This window comes from Panthera uncia (genome assembly GCF_023721935.1).
Source record: "Panthera uncia isolate 11264 chromosome A3 unlocalized genomic scaffold, Puncia_PCG_1.0 HiC_scaffold_12, whole genome shotgun sequence".
Lineage (NCBI taxonomy): Eukaryota > Metazoa > Chordata > Mammalia > Carnivora > Felidae > Panthera > Panthera uncia.
The window spans coordinates 10,681,392-10,698,819 of NW_026057579.1; the positions used below are offsets into that span (position 1 = coordinate 10,681,392).

A 17,428-nucleotide genomic window follows, 5' to 3' on the forward strand; every position below is an offset into this window, starting at 1 on the left:
AACCGTGACTTTGTGCATCCTGTTGAGATGCCAAGTGATTTTCTGTATTTTATTCTGATTTTTATAGAACATTATTTTTTAGGTGCATTTTATTTATTTTGAGAGAAAGAGTCCGCACATGTGAACGCACATGAATGGGGGAGGGGCAGAGAGAATCTCAAGCAGGCTCTGCGCTTGAGAGGCTCTAACAGTCCCCTAATTCCCCATTTTAGAATTTCTGCCCCATGTCCCTTCCCACTCCCCTGCTTTAGGAGTTCATCTCCTAGGATTTGGAAAAAAAGAGGTCTTGATTTAAGAAAAGTTGGAGGTAGAGAATTGTGTAGAGAAGCGATAGCACTTTCATTTAGGAATTATTGCCTACTTTTTCGTTGTGAGAGTGCTGTCATTCTAGACCTTTTTAATTAGGTGGCAGAGAGTAACAGAGGAGTAATGGGCCTTTTAATTTACTTCTGGGTTGGCATAATATGAATAGGCCCATTTTAAGCGAGTTCCATCTACCTTGGAAATTTCCTCCCAACTTCTGGCAGCATTTCATTATTCCTGATTTTTATTGGTGGAATGTTTTTGTTTCCCTGAGGTGAGGAAGCACTGGGGGCTTCTGACTAAATGTTTTTTTTCTCTCTCCTCTGTTCCTCTTCCCCAAACCAATAGATATTCTTTTTTAAACTTAAGATTCTGAAATAAGAATTTTAGGTAGACACAGGAAAAAATTAGAAGAACTTGTCTTACAACCTTCACAATAAGAATAACAGCAAAAACCTGTTTAAATAGGAGCTGTTTGGGAATCAGGCTTAACACAGACTTGCCACTGCTTCAAAAAGACTTTGAGAGTCTTGCAGCAGCCTGAAGAACTTTAGAGTACTTGAGCTTGATGAATTATTTAGATAATTTTAGTTGCTATGTCTTTAAGTTCACCAATCTTTTCCTCTTTGGCACTAATCCCTAATAATCTTATCCAATTTATCTTTCATTTCCAATATATATATTTTCTAATTTTTACAAGTCCCATTTGTGGTTTTCTCTTTTATTTCTGTCTTCATTATGCTCGGGCTTTCCTTTTCTTTCTTGAATATAGGCAACATGTTTATAATAAACTTGTTTTAGGCTGCCTGTCTGTTAATTTCATCATCCCTTTCATTTCTGAATCTGTTTCTATTCACTGAGAGTTTTTTCCCTTGTTATGAAATATATTTTCCTGCTTCTTTGCATCCCTGGTAATTTTTTTATTACATGCCAGATATTGCAAATTTTATGGTAGTAGTGCTGGATTTTGTTGTATTCTTTTAAATAGTATTACACTTTGTTCTGGGATATAGTTAAATTACCTGCTATCTTTTGAATCCTTTGAGACTTGCATTTAAGCTTTGTTTGGGCAGATCTGGAGCAGCCTTTATTCTAAAAGGAAAAAGTCTTCTCCTTCCTACGTCTTACCTTGCAAAAGTCTTTTCCATAAAGTAGAAGTTGAGAAACTACTGCCTCCAGTCTAAATCCAGCCCATAGCCTGTTTTTTTAAATGAAGTTTTATTGGAACACAGCACGCCCATTTATATACACATGGACTGTAACTACTTTCATTCTGCAACACCAGAGTTGAGTAGTTGTGTTAGAAATTATATGGCCATGGATGCTTGGGTGGCTCAGTAGGTTAAGCGTACGACTTCGGCTCAGGTCATGATCTCGCAGTTCGTGGGTTTGAGCCCCGCGTTAGGCTCTGTGCTGACAGCTCGGAGCCTGGAGCCTGCTTCGGATTCTGTGTCTCCCTCTCTTTCTGTTCCTCCCCTGCTCACGCTCTGTCTCTCTCTCAAAAATAAATAAAGATTAAAAAAATAAAAAGAAATTATATGGCCAGGAAAGCCAAAACTATTTACTATCTAGTTCTTTACAGAAAAAAAAAAATCTGCCGACCCCATTCTAAAGAATTATAAACTCCTTTGGGGAAAGTTAGGATAATCAGTTACTTTGCTTCAAATGTTGTCGTATAATAATGTCATCTATTTTACCATACTGTGTAAAAGGTTTACCAATGTTCTTGAGAAATTATGATAGATAAGCTTTCTTGAAAGTATATCTTTGTTATTTTTAAACACAGTGAAATGTATGGAATGTAAGTGCTTTTTTATTTTTTTATTTTTTATTTTTTAATTTTTTAAACATTTATTTATTATTGAGAGACAGAGAGACACAGAGAATGAGCAGGGGAAGGGTAGAGAGAGGGGGAGACACAGAATCCGAAGCAGGCTCCAGGCTCCGAGCTGTCAGCACAGAGCCCAATGCGGGGCGCGGGGCTCAAACTCACAGACTGTGAGATCATGACCTGAGTCGAAGTCGGTCACCCAACCGACTGAGCCACCCAGGCGCCCCCCCATAAGTGCTTTTTTAAAGAAGTTTATTTCATTTCATATTAAGCCTATTTGGGCAGAAATTTTCCTTTTTGCCGTCTATTTTATTTTTAGATGACCTGTTGGTACTTCATCTCTCTGACCTGATTCGCATGGCCTTCATGGCTGCAACAGATCATAGTAACCAGCTGCGGATGGCTGGGCTCCAAGCACTTGAAGACATTATCAAGAAGTTTGCATCTGTGCCTGAGCCAGAATTTCCAGGCCAAGTGATTCTGGAGCAGTATCAAGCTAATGTGAGTGAGATACTCTGTTTACTTAAAAACTTAAAATTGATTCTTTGTGTGGTGAGTAAGGGGACAAGGATTCCCTGGAGAAATGTCTTTGGAGCTTCAACTATATGTCTTTATTCCCATTGTCTGTTGCATAGTTGAATCCCACAGTTGAAGAAACAATAGGATAAAACTATTTTAAGTTATGATAGCGTATTCATGATAAAACTAGAATAGAAATCGCAGGCTAGCTTTTCAGTCTTGTGTTTAGATGTTTAGCCGTGCCATTTAAAAGATAAAAGGACATTCAAAGAGTGTTGTGGATTTGCTGACATTACTTTTATATGTCAAGACTTGATAAGCATTTTTAAAAATACAAAGGGCAACTTTGTACGCTGAAGGATAACTTTTAATAATAGCAGTTAAAAATATTACTGAAAGAATTATATACCTTCAAAAATATTTTTATTTTGTTCTAAACAGAGATACTTTTCTCCCCTGAGATTTATAACTTTGTTTTCTTCACCTGAGGCACAATAGATATAATCCTGGTAATGATGGGTTATATGAAGACAAAGTTAGCAAGGAAAGAATACACATTTTTTTTTTTTTACTGTGATCAAAATCTTAGCTTCAGATACACAACACCTTATCTAAAAGCTATACTCAAACATACATTAAATTAAAAAGTACAAATAATTTTTAATCCATTGTTTTTCCATCATAAGTACTGGTGAGGAAGTTATAGCTTCTAGCCCAGCTGGCTATAGAAAATCCATATTCAACTATTTACTCCCAAATACCCAACCTATCAAAATGAAGGTTTGTTGTTCTGTTTTGCTTTATTTTGACTTTTTATTTAGAAATAATTTTAAACGTACAGAAAAATTATAAGAATAGTACAAAAAACTGTCTTATGCCCTTTACTCATATTTACCAATGGTTATTTTTGCCTCATTTGCTTTAGCATTGATTTTATATTTCTCTCTCTTTATACACACATTTTTTTTTTCTAAACCATTTACAGATAAATTATTTAAATCATGTACCTTTACCTTTGAATACTTCAGTCTGTATTTCCAAAGGACAGGAACATTGTCTAACATAGCCACAGAACAGTTCTCAACTTCAGGAAATTCAACATTGATATATTACTTCTATATAGTCTGTCATATTCCACTTTTATCAGTCAAGCCGGTAATCTCTTTTATAGTATATTCTCTTCTACCTTCAGTACAGGATCCAGCACCAGCTCTGTGATTAGTTGATGATTGTACCACCAATACTGCAATTAGTTGCCATGTGTGTTTAGTCACAGAGAGGGACTCAATCCATTTCCAAATGGCTACTGATAATATCTTAGTGACTGACTCTTGTGTAAGGGAAGATGTCTCAAATTAGGAGTTGAATATATCTAATTCCTTGTTCAGTTCATGCACATTAAATTTAGTATATCTAAAAATCAATGACTGGGTTGGCTTATTAAAACTAAAGTTCATGGGGTACCCAGGTGGCTCAGTTGTTAAGTGGCTGACTCTTGATTTCAGGTCAGGTCATAATCTCACAGTTGGTGAGTTTGAACCCCACGTTGGGCTCTGTGTTTATGCTTCAGATCCTGTCTCCCTCTCTCTGCCCCTCCCCTGCTCATACTCACTCTCTCTCTCAAAAATAAATAAATGTAAAAAAAAAATATTTTTGAAAACTAAAGCTAATATTCCTTTACTTATTACTGTAACAATGGTACACAAATGAATATTTCTTGAGAATCCTTCTCTGAAAGCACCTCTTTTTGAGGTAAAATGGCTTCTAAGGTCTTTAAATGACTATGTGAATTTTTAGTATTACTCAGTTATTTAAAGGAGTTGATCCAGTTATATGAGATTCACCCATGAGGTAAATACTGTTAGAAATACATTCAGGAGGGGCGCCTGGGTGGCTCAGTCGGTTGGGCGTCCAACTTGGACTCAGGTCATGGATCTTACACTCACAGGTTCAAGCCCTGCATCAGGCTTTGTGCTGACAGCTCAGAGCCTGGAGCCTTGCTTCAGATTCAGTGTCTCCCTCTCTCTCTGCCCCTCCCCCACTCACACTCTGTCTCTCTCTTTCTTTCAAAATAAATAAACATAATAAAAAAAAATTTTTTTAAAGAAATACATTCAGGAAAATATAGACAGAATAAAAAAGAATAGCAGTTTTCTGTTATCTCTAGGAGCCTGTGACTTTGTCAGAAAATCTTCTATTAAACAAAAACAAAGGAAAAAGAAACAAGATTAATTGCCTCTTTGGTATAGCATTCATACAGATTTGATAATGATTATAACCTCCTGGAAAGCAAAAGAAAAACGGTATGTTTGAGTTTATTGTAACTGAGAAGAGAGATAAGGGAGATGTGATAAAAAGGAAAGTAACAATGATGTATTTTGTGTGTTTTCATCTCCAAGGACACAAGAGGCTTTATGTTTACCATGTATCTTTAAAACAAAACGCTCATATTCTTTTTTTTTTTTTTTTTTTTTTAGGTGGGAGCTGCTCTAAGACCAGCCTTTTCACAAGATACCCCATCAGACATAATAGCAAAAGCTTGCCAGGTAAGAAGAAAAATAGGGTTTTCTATAGTTACCTTCTTTTTTTTTAAATTTTTTTAATTTTTTAATTTTTTTTTAACGTTTATTTATTTTTGAAACAGAGACAGACACAGCACAAACAGGGGAGGGTCAGAGAGAGGGAGACACAGAATCTGAAACAGGCTCCAGGCTCTGAGCTGTCAGCACAGAGCCCGACGCGGGGCTCAAACACACAGACCGCGAGATCATGACTTGAGCCGAAGTTGGACACGTAACTGACTGAACCACCCAGGCGCCCCTATAGTTACCTTCTTTAAGTTAATAGATGCCTTAGAATTTCACCTCCAAGAAAGAAGAGGGAAAAATCAAATAATATTTGTTTTTTATCTTGAAAACACAATAGTGACAGTTTCCTTTTTTATTCTGTATCAAATGATGAAGTAGTAACTTAGTCGCATCCCTTTTTTTGTCATAGCTGAGAAGATGACTTTGGGATACATAGCTTTTATATTATCCAGAAGTAAACAGAGGTATGAAAATCATAAAAACAACTAAAAACTAAAGTAAGATTACAAAATAATTAAATAATGTATTATTAATGATAATTAGGTAATAGAAAATTGTTGGGGGGCATCAGGGTGGCTCAGTCGGTTAGGCATCTGACTCTTGATTTCAGCTCAGGCCATGATATTATGGTTAGAGAGATTAGACCCCATGTTAGGCTCTGGGCTGAGAGTGGGCAGAGACTGATTGGGAGCCCCTCTCCTCTCTTCCCCTCCCCCATGCTCTATCTCAAAAATAAATAAACTTAAAAAATAAACATAAAAGAAGATTTTTTTTTAATTAAAAAAACTTTTTTAATGTTTATTTTTAAGAGTGAGAGACCGAGCACAAGCTGGGGAGGGACAGAGAGAAAGCACGAACCCACAAACCGGGAGATCATGACCTGAGCTGAAGTCGGAAGCTTAACCGACTGAACCACCCAGGCACCCCCAAAAAAGACTTTTTTCATCACAAGTTTTGAAAAATTTACAAGTTTCTGGGAATCACTTATCCTAAAGAGAATTTAACAATATGGAAATTTAACTGTAAAATTAATTGCAGGGGAATTGTTCTAACATTATTACATTTGAAAAGAGTCACAAAAGCAAGCACTTATATTCCTACACTTTTAATAAATTCCTCTTTTTCATGCCTCATTCTGAAAAAGGATTCATGCACTAAACTCCCGTATTTCAGGAAATCCAATTCTTTTTTTTTTTTAATGTTTATTATTTCTTTTTGAGGGAACCAGACCGACAGCCGAGTTGGGGAGGGGCAGAGAGAGAGGGAGACAGAATCCGAAGCAGGCTCCAGGCTCTGAGCTGTCAGCACAGAGCCCAATATGGGACTCGAACCCACAAACTGTAAGATCATGACCTGAGCCGAAGTTGGATGCTCAACCAACTGAGCCACCCAGGAGCCCCTGGGAAATCAGAGTCTTTATCTGCTTTCCTAAAGATAGAAGAGAGGCAACCCTCTCCTTCCCAGTTTTCTGGAGTATGGGTTTGGGTCCATCATTATTGCTTAGAATCCATAATCAAGCTGTGACCTCTAGAAAGAGAATGTTCTGCTGTTTGCAATGGTAAGTGTGAAGTTCTTACTGTGTTCTCTCTGTGGCTTAATGGGTTTGCCTCTAGAGCCTGGAGCCTGCTTCAGATTCTGTGTCTTTCTGTCTCTCTGCCCCTCCCCTACTCACTCACTCTCTGCCTCTCAAAAAAAATGAATAAACATTAAAAAAATTTTAAAAAGAAAAGAGAAGTCTGTGGATCATGATACAAACCTCAGAGTTAGAGGAGGCCGTTTTGTTTGGGATACCAACAGACAATCAGAAATCATAGTTATGTATAAATAAATGTATCATGGTGATGTTTTAAAGCATAGTATTTAAGCAGAAGAATCATACAAAGCTCCTGTTCATAGAAAAGCAAAGGCTATTCAGATTTCATCTTGTGGATGAGTACTATGAAAATTTCCTCTTACTGAATTTGCCTTCAACGTCTTATTCTTTATGTGGCTCTAGCTGCTTTTTCTATAAGAAGTTTCTCCTTATCTAGAGGCAGGCTTAGTTTTGACCTCCTATCTGTCTGTTTCTTGAAGGAAACCTGGTTTTGAAACAAATGGAACAGTGGGTTGCAAATTCCTTTTCCTTAAAGAAAAGTAAGGAGTTGGCTTTGGACAGGTCATGAAACATTGCATCCCACCTTATTTACTGAATAGATGTTATGTTAAACCTGAAAATCAGGATAATTTTTAGATATTACAGGAAGACTCAAGTGGAACACACATGTGGACAAGTAATCAATGGCTTAATAAAAAATCATTTAAATCAGCCTAGCAATCTTAAACATAATATATACTTTATCTTATTTCAGATTAAAATTTATAAATGTACATTCACACACCCCTCCTTTGATGTAAGGCCAAGGTCTTTTCTCTGAAAATGATTTTGCTGATTCAGTGCTGCTCTGCCTTTCTTGATAAACCAAACCTATAATGCAGTACCTGCAATATCTAGTTTCATCTTCTTTAAAGTGGAAGAGATAATTAATGTTTTTACAAATTAAACTTTGTGCCAAATCCTCAGTGTTTAGTTTCCCCCAACTTTTAGTTGTATTTCTACCTCAAGAGAAATGTGTATCAGATCTCTTCAATATGTTGCTCAGTTTCCTAAAGAATAGCAACTCTATTTTCATAATCATATTTAAAATCTTTCTACTTCAAGTTTCATTATATTTCCAACAATATTTTGACTGGCATTTTATTTTGCCATCAATATGTTCATAATTAATAACAATCAATTTTAAAATGTCCTTTTTAATTTTTATTAAACTTAGTTCTGAATTCTGGGAGGATAAGATTATAAGAGAATAAAATGATTTACATAAATATTTATTCTCAGCTTAAAAACATTTTAATTTTTTTTTTAACGTTTTATTATTTATTTTTGAGACAGAGAGAGACAGAGCATGAACGGGGGAGGGGCAGAGAGAGAGGGAGACACAGAATCGGAAGTAGGCTCCAGGCTCTGAGCCATCAGCACAGAGCCCGACGCGGGGCTCGAACTCACGGACCGTGAGATTGTGACCTGAGCCGAAGTCGGCCGCTTAACCGACTGAGCCACCCAGGCGCCCCTAAAAACATTTTAAATATAGAAACATAATCCATTAATTAGGATTTAATATCCAAACGCTCTGAAAAACAAAAGCTTTTTCATTATTTATTTGCTGGTGAAACCTGAGCTGACTGTCCTCATTTGTCTTGATGTGAAGCTGAGTGGGGCTAGAGTATTGATCCGTCCCTCTTACTGTGATTCGTACTGCATTTCACGACAGAAGTGTCCTTCTGTTAATTGGGGGGGTGCTGCCACACGTCTTGCTTGATGTATTTCTTAGTGAGGTTCACTGGCCTTACTACCTTTCATCAAAAAGTTGTGAATTGTGACCCACATCTTGACCCAAAGATTTCAGATAATCAGAACGTGAGGACTTGTAATTGTGGAGTAAAGGCGGCACTATCAGGCCACCCCTTACTTCTTGACATTCTTCCCTTGGCTCCAGTGTCACCACACTTGCCTGGTTTTTCTTTTGTTTTTCTGGAATTGTGTTTTCAATTTCTTTCATTGTTTATTCTTATTCCACTTGTCCCTTAAGTATAAATATTTGCCCTGTGTTCTGCCTTTAACACCTTTTTTTTGTACCTCAGTCCTTGAACAAATTTACCTGGTAACATTGCTATTATTACTAAATAATAACCAGTGTTAACTACAGTGTTATATTAGTTTCAGTGTACAATATTAGCGACTCAACAATTCTGTTGTTTACTCTGTGCTCATCGTATTAGCGTACTCTTAATCTCCTTCACCCTAGCTCCACCCACCTCCCCTCTGGTAACTATCAGTTGTTGCTCTATAGTTAAGAGTCTATTTTTTGGTTTGTGTCTCTTTTTTTTTTCTTTTGTTCATTTATTTTGTTTCTTAAATTCCACATATGAATGAAATCATATTGTATTTGTCTTAGTCTTATTCATTTAGCATAGGCTTATTTCATTTAGCATAATACTCTCTAGATCTATCGATGTTGTTGCAAATGGCAAGATTTCATTCTTTTTATGGGTGAATAATATTCCATCATATATATATATATATATATAATGTGTATATATGTAACATATATAACATATATGATATGTGTGTATATATGTGTGTGTGTATACACACACATGCATATACACCACATCTTTATCCATTCATTTGTCAGTGGACACTTAGGTTGCTTCCATAATTTGGCTATTATAAATGATGCTGCAGTAAACCTAGGAGTGCATGTATCCCTTTGAATGGTTTTCGTATTCTTTGGGTAGATACCTAGTAGTGCAGTTACTGGATCATAAGTTATCTCTATTTTTAACTTTTTGAGGTACCTCCATACTGTTTTCCATAGTAGCTGCACCAGTTTGCATTCCCACCAACAGGGCAATAGGGTTCCTTTTTCTCCACATCCTCACCAACATCTGTTGTTTCTGGCGTTTTTTATTTTAGTCATTCTGACAGGTGTGAGGTGATATCTCATTGTGGTTTTGATTTGCACTTCCCTGATGGTGACTGATATTGAGCATCTACTTCGTTATTTTTTACCTTCCTCCTGAAATCCAGAACCAAGGTTCCACCTGTCTGCTGAATATCTTCCCACAGGTCCCCTACTAGTACTTTGAACTCAGCATGTTAAACTGTGCAAGGTTAAAAATGCTCACTAACTTCTCATCTCCCCCAACCTTTCCTTTTTTCTTTCTTGTCTCTTAAGCAGTGGCCTCACTTTCCTCACTTTCATCCAAGTTAGAAGCTTTGGCAATCTTTGAGTCCTCACACTTTTTCTAAGGCCCCGCCCCCTCCCCCTAAAAATATTTAATTGGTTTCCAAATCCTGTGATTTCTACCTCCAAATCTCTCTCAGATGACTCTCCCTTTTTATTCCATTCCCAGTTTCATCTATATTCTCTGTCCCACAATATTATAATAGTCACTTTACTGAACACATGGCTAACCATCTAAACACCCTCTTTGCTGGCATAAATGCTGGAGCAGTCTTCCTAAAGCATAATTCTAATTGTAATCTCCCTGCCCAGAGGCCTTGGAAACTTATGATTGCCCATAGAACAAAGTCAGTATTCAGTTCTCCTGGAATTTAAATTGCACCATAATCTGATCCCACTTAACTTTGCTAATCTCATGACTTTTCCCTTGTAACTCCTCTGTATCTATATACACAGACCTTCCTGATCTCTAAACATTCCCATCTCTCCTCCTGGAAGTGATGTCTCCCTTCTCTGTTTTTAAGTGTAGTATTGCAATCCTAAAATGGTCGTGTGTGTTCATTCAATCTACGTTCTCTTCCTTGAGAACAGGGACCAGATTTTAACCCTTTATTTATTTTTTAATCTCTCCCATAGCGCTCAGAATAACGTTTTATCTGTGGTAAGCAGAAATGTTGTTGAATTGAAGGATTATTCACAACTGATTCTGAACTGATATAGGCAGAAAATTTTTTCTATGAAAATTTTTGTCAAATTAGAAAATGGAAGCATAAGTAAATCACCGTTCATTTTCCACATAAGAGTACAATAAATCCTACTCTTGCTATTGATTTCTGATTCAAAATAATACTGAAGCACAGCATTGGGGTTTTTTTGTTTTGTTTTCTTCATTGGTTTTATTTTATGTTTGTTCCCCAAGGAAAAAAATCATATTTATACTCTTATATGTTTTGTGTTAATTTTTTTATACAGCATTAACAATGTTTTCCTTTGGCCAGGTGTGTAGTACGTGGATCGGAAGTGGAGTTGTCAGTGATCTCAATGACCTCCGTCGAGTGCACAATCTGCTTGTTTCTTCTCTGGACAAAGTGCAGGCTGGAAAAGGATCTTCTAGCCAACTGTACCGAGAGAGTGCCACAACCATGGAAAAACTGGCTGTTCTCAAAGCGTGGGCAGAGGTAACCACAGCCTATTGTTTTTGAACCATTTCCCCATCCATGAGAAAATGTTCCCCTACTCCTCCTGTAGGTAAAAAAAAATTTTATTTGGTTATTGTTCTTTTAAAACTGATCTTTGGTATGGAATGCTTTTTGAAAATCTATTATTTGCTCCTTCTCGCTGAAATACGTATATGTTTATGTCTCAAAAGAGCTCTTATGAAGCCTTTGAAAATTACAGTTTTTAATCAGTTTTTTCAAAATTTCGATATTGAGAAATTGATCCCTTAACTAATTATGTGGAAATTAGGCAGAGAAAACTACAAATATAAGTAATATAAAATATTTTATGCCAAGAATCTTTTATTTGACAGTTGCCTGGCTGGCTCAGTTGGTGGAGCATGCGACTCTTGATCTTAGGGTTGTGAGTTCAAGCCCCACGTTGGGTGTAGAATTTACTTAAAAAAAAAAGTCTTTTATCTGATTAAATTTCAAGAGACTTGCCACTGCTCATTGATACCAAGATTGCAGTTTTCTGTTTGTGTGTTTTGTTTTGTTTTGTTTTGTTTTGTTTTGTTTCTATAGCTGGCTTTACCTTTTTCATTCCACAGCCATTTTTTAAAAAATTGTGATATTGCTTTAAATTCACTTTTCCAAATTCCTTCTGCCATTTGCTTTCAAATTCTTATTATCTGACCTACAGTATTTCAAGTAACCCTCCCTCTGCCAACCAGTACCTGACTTCTCTATTTCTCTAGTATCAGTGGCTGATGACTACCCAGTAGACACTTGCTGACTCAGAGCATGCAGCATCCATGTGATATAGTTCAGATAAAGGACCTCTGAATTTTTGCTGTGCTTTTTTCCCCCACAAAAATAAAAATGGAAAAATATAGAGCTCAATAAGATATGGAAATTAGTTTTCTCTGATTTTTAGACTGTAGATCAAGCTATCCTTCAAGTAGATTATCCATGAAGGTTCCCTTATTTTTCCCTGCTGCCATTTTTGGCTTAGAAAGCAAAATAATATTTTTTGTTTGATTGATAAAATGATTGCTCTTATTGATAAAAATTTAGGTTTTTTTTCCAAATCAATGCAAACCTTTTTAGATGGAAAGTAGTATAAGAAAAAGTTACTATAATATGACTTATCTCTGTTTTCTCACTTTGAAAATGATAAAAATTCTTTGTTAATTTTCATGTATCTGAGTTTTTATCTAAAACTGCTACTTTTCTTGTCTGTAGAAATTACATTGCAGTTGATGTATTGATTTTTATCTGAAAATCCGCATTGTTCTGAACTCTCCAACCCCATTCACTCATTTCCCCAAATGTAGAGACCACTGTGGGGTCTGAAGTTCAGCACATTGGTTGCCAGTCAGCTAATTCTTTGCTGACCTGCATTAATATGCTTGATTCACCTACTAGGAAGCCTGGCATAGTTTAGTATAAAAAGCATTAAATATTGACTCAGAGGCCCTAGAACAAATTCTGTCTCTGGCATTTACCATCTTTGTGATTTTGGTCAAGTGATTCGACCTCTTAGAGCCTTTGTTTTTTCATTAGAACATGGAGATAATATCTTGTAAAGCAATGTATTATAAAAGGACCAACCACTGGGACTGGGACTGAATGGAAGACAGATCATTACTTTTAAAAAGTTAGATCAGAACCTCACATAATTTTTTTTTAATTTTTTTTTTAACGTTTATTTATTTTTGAGCCAGAGAGAGACAGAGCATGAACGGGGGAGGGGCAGAGAGAGAGGGAGACACAGAATCGGAAGCAGGCTCCAGGCTCCGAGCCATCAGCCCAGAGCCCGACACGGGGCTTGAACTCACGGACCATGAGATTGTGACCTGAGTCGAAGTCGGACGCTTAACCGACTGAGACATCCAGGCGCCCCAGAACCTCACATAATTAAATTAACAATGTACATTTGTATTTGACACATTTTTCTTTTGGGGGTAACTTGTGCTATAATTTAATGATTTGCACCTCACGCCTCGGCCTTCAATGCTGTCTAGCAATTCTTTCCCTGCTTATCTTCCTTTCCTTTATCATTCTCTTCAAATGGCCAGCATATTCTAGATTTCTCTCCTCAAGACCTTTCTTTGGTTATACTTTTTCACTCAGAAAGCTGAGGATTTCCGTTGTCCGTCTCCTCAGATTGTTTCCTTGAAATCTTTAGATTTACATGGTTTGGGAACTTTCCCGTTAGGCATGAGTAGGAAGGGGAGACTGTTTCCAGCTCAGTGCCATCAGTCCTGCCCACCTGTGTATCTTCAGCCTCTCCCTCTACATGCTTGGTCTTCTTACCTGCTTTCCTCCCCAACTCCGCATTCTCTTTTACTCACTGCTTTCTGTCTCTCCTCATCACATCTCAGTTCACTGAAATTTTAGTATCTCCACTTCCTAAGCTCTTGGCCACCCACTTCTCAGTCCCCCACAATCTGGGGTCTTCACTGATGCAGGCTAGCTGGGTCCGAGGACCCCGAGGGGGCCCTACAGGACCAACCAGGAGGGTCTTTGGCTTTGCTCAGGATAGAAATCAAACATGAGCTGAGAGGAAGTGGGAGCAGAGTTTACTGAAGATATAGAGAAAGCAGATACAGATACCAAGTCTCTGGGAGACTTGGAAAGGAAAGGAGAGTGAGTCTCATCTTTGCTTGGGGTCTGGGGTTTTTACTGGGGACAGTGGTCTGTTGTACATGTATTCTCAGGCATCCACGGACTGGTCAAAACAAGAACAAGTGCTCAGACATGCTCCGTGAGTCACTTGTGCCCTGGAGCCTGAGGTCTCAGTGTCAAGGTGTCTGGAGTCAGTGGTCTTGGAAAACTGATGACCCTACCTGATCACTCCTTAGATATTATCTGTTGTGCTAGAAGAATCCAAGTATTGTTTAAAAGACTATGAATATGTATATACAACTTATCTGGAATGTTAACGATATTTTCTTATTTTCTTCATTTTATGCTTCTCATTTTTCTGTTTTTCTTGTGTGATATCTAATAAGAAAAATAAGCCAAAATGTGTTAAAAAAATAATTCTAAAAAATATATTCTCGGGGCGCCTGGGTGGCACAGTCGGTTAAGCGTCCGACTTCAGCCAGGTCACAATCTCGCGGTCCGTGAGTTCGAGCCCCACGTCAGGCTCTGGGCTGATGGCTCGGAGCCTGGAGCCTGTTTCCGATTCTGTGTCTCCCTCTCTCTCTGCCCCTCCCCCATTCATGCTCTGTGTCTCTCTGTCCCAAAAATAAATAAAAAACGTTGAAAAAAAAAATTAAAAAATATATTCTCCTGTATTGCAAGTAGCAATATAAATTATAGAACCCTTTTGGAAAGGTTTTGACAGTGTCTATTCACAGCCATAAAAAGATTTATAATCAGTAATGCAGTAATTCTGTTTCTGAGACTTTAGGAAAGAATATCCAAAGTGTAGGAAGGAAGTGTTTACAAAAAAGGTTTACTTGGAACATTATTTATAATGTGAAGAACTGAACACCTTTTGTCTTTGAAAACTATAAGTAGTCTTTTTTAAGATTCTGAAGGCTGACTAGAGAATCAGAAGTAAATATAAAATTTCAACGATGGGGAAATTGTTAGACCTATTATGGCTCACCCCCTGCAGCCATGAAGAGTTATGGTTATGAAGACTAGGATTCCATGGGAAAACCTTATGATATGTTAGAAGATAAAATTAAACCCAAAGTTCTCTGTACAACAGCATTCCAGCTTACAAAGACAGAATATGATAACCTGGAAATTGGAATTATAGTAATTTTAAAAACCCATTTCCAAGACTTTTTATAGTATAACTTTTTAAATAACATCAAAAGTTAAGGGAAGATACATAACATCTGGTCTATAAATCCTGTAGTGACCTCTTCTCTTCCCCACTGCATATAGAGTAAAACCTTCACCTACTTTTGCCTCCTAGTCTCTGCTCGGTCTGTACCACTTGCCAAAGCCTAAATGCATGTACAAAAACAAACGTGTATAACTGTAACAAAGAAGAATCTTTAAAATTATGATTTAGGAGGGGCGCCTGGGTGGCTCAGTCAGTTAAGCATCCGACTTCAGCTCAGGTCATGATCTCACGGTTCATGAGTTTGAGCCCCGCGTCGGGCTCTGTGCTGACAGCTCAGAGCCTGGAGCCTGCTTTGGATTCCATGTCTCTCTCTATCTCTGTCTCTATCTCTATCTCTATCTCTATCTCTATCTCTATCTCTATCTCTCTCTTCCCTCCCCTGCTCACGCTGTGTGTGTCTCTCTCAAAAATGAATAAACTTAAAACATTTTTTTTTAAATTATGATTTAGGAAGTTGCTATTATACATCCTTTTGGTTTACCAACTGGAGAGAAAGGATATAGATAATATATATGTAAGCAGTAAATTATATGCTCATCTCTCTGTTATAAAGACTAGATTGCTAACTATCACTTAAGGGGTTAGAAGGATATTTATGGAAATCCTTTCTGTGGCCCTTCCCCCATGCCCCAGCCTTTTTCTTTGAATGCTGTCCAATTGTGTCTAATAAGTCTGTGAAAGTAGAGACAGTAAACAGGAAGTTATACCCTATGACGAAAAGAAAAAGTTAAAAAAAGACACACATAAAAGGGGGCTTTGTAAAGTATAGCAAGAGAAACCAGAAGAAATTCAGAGAACCCTACTCAAAGAATATTTTATGAGAGGAATAGTCAGAAGTCAGAGCAATAAAAACAAGTTACCTCCAAAGCAGGTGGAGTTATTCTTTGGAGGCTCTCAGGAACTCATGAGGCTGTATCCTCTCCAGTGTCTGTACTCAGCTACTTTTGGAAATTCAATTGTATGATCATAGCAACTTAGATCATGTCATTTCTTAGTATTATGCCTTGTTATTTTCTCCTCCTGAATACCGCACTAGGTATATGTGGTTGCTATGAATATTAAGAAGGAAGCGGAGTCAAAACCAAAAAGAGCAATTAAAAGCACTGATGATGATGATGATGATTTTGGTACCATAGATGAACTACCGCCAGATAGTTTAATCACACTTGTGCAACCCGAGCTGCCAACACTCAGCCGCCTGTGGTTGGCGGCACTAAAAGACTACGCGCTTTTGACTTTACCAGCCGAATTTGCTAGTCAGCTCCCCGCAGATGGTAAGTACTGCGTTCAGAGTTTGGCCTTTATGGAGTTCAGAGTAGTAATGAAACAAAATGTAATGGGTGGAAGCTAGCGACAATCACTAATAATATTATGATATAACTTCTACATCTTAAATTTATAAAGATAGTATAACATCTTAAATTTAAATTTTTAATTATTGATAATTTAATAAAGTGATTTAAGATGTAGCAACAACATTTTCAATTTCTGTGGACTTAAACTTGGCATTCTCTCACTTGGAGCCTGTTCTCCATATTGAATTTCTGAATTCAAATACAGCCTTAAGCTTATTTGTTAACCCAAGCAAACATGTTCTCCCTGTTATGATAATAACTCTATGAGCTAACATACTCTAAATAACTATGCATAACAAGTCATTACGCATAACTATAATGAAGTTTATTGCTGTGCTGGTCAGTGAATGCAAGGACAGATGGGGGAAATCTTCAGTTTGGCAGTGTAAACAGGAGATGAGGGAGAATGGCAAGGGGGAGTTGAAAGAAAGAGAAACAAGGGACAGAGTTCCCTGTCTCTGCGACAGAAAGAAAGGCAGAAAGGCGACAGAAAGAGTGATGGAAAGCGAAGGCGACCAGGGCTTTAGGGAGTGTCTGGCAGCAGTGGAGAGGAAGCCTGTGGCCACAAGGTAGAGAAAGGTACTGGGTTCCCAGCAGCATCCACAGTTGCAGAGGAAAGACTGGAAACCCTAGCATTGGTGAGGAAAACACAGGCACTCCAGTTCAGCAGTGGCAGGAAAGACGTTAGTTTTGGTGGCTTGGTAATGAAGAGAATCTCAATTGGTCAGATTGCTCTTTTGTATGTGCTGTGTCTGAATTGTGTGTGTCCCCTCAAAATTCACGTGTTGAAACCTAATCCCCATGGTGATGGTATCAGAAAGTGAGGTCTTTGGGAAGTGCTTAGGTCATGAGACGGAGCCCTTCTGAATGGGATTGGTACCCTTGTAGAAGAGACCCCACATGGAGTCAGAGAGATGGCCCTTAAACGAGCATGCTGGCACGTGATCTCAGACTTCCTGCCTCCAGAACTGTGAGAAATAAATTCTGTTGTTTATAAGCCACCCAGTCTGTGGTGTTTTG

At 37.7% G+C, this 17,428-nt stretch overlaps 1 protein-coding gene across 2 annotated transcripts in view; it reads left to right on the top strand.

Annotated features, from left to right (window-relative positions):
* HEATR5B (HEAT repeat containing 5B) overlaps positions 1-17,428 on the top strand; it is a 98,684-nt gene that overhangs the window by 59,561 nt on the left and 21,695 nt on the right. For both annotated transcript variants that reach the window (XM_049651880.1, XM_049651881.1), the window contains exons 25-28: positions 2,454-2,635; positions 5,131-5,199; positions 11,024-11,203; positions 16,090-16,327. In XM_049651880.1, coding sequence (XP_049507837.1) covers positions 2,454-2,635; positions 5,131-5,199; positions 11,024-11,203; positions 16,090-16,327 — 669 coding nt within the window. The remainder of the gene's footprint in view (positions 1-2,453; positions 2,636-5,130; positions 5,200-11,023; positions 11,204-16,089; positions 16,328-17,428) is intronic.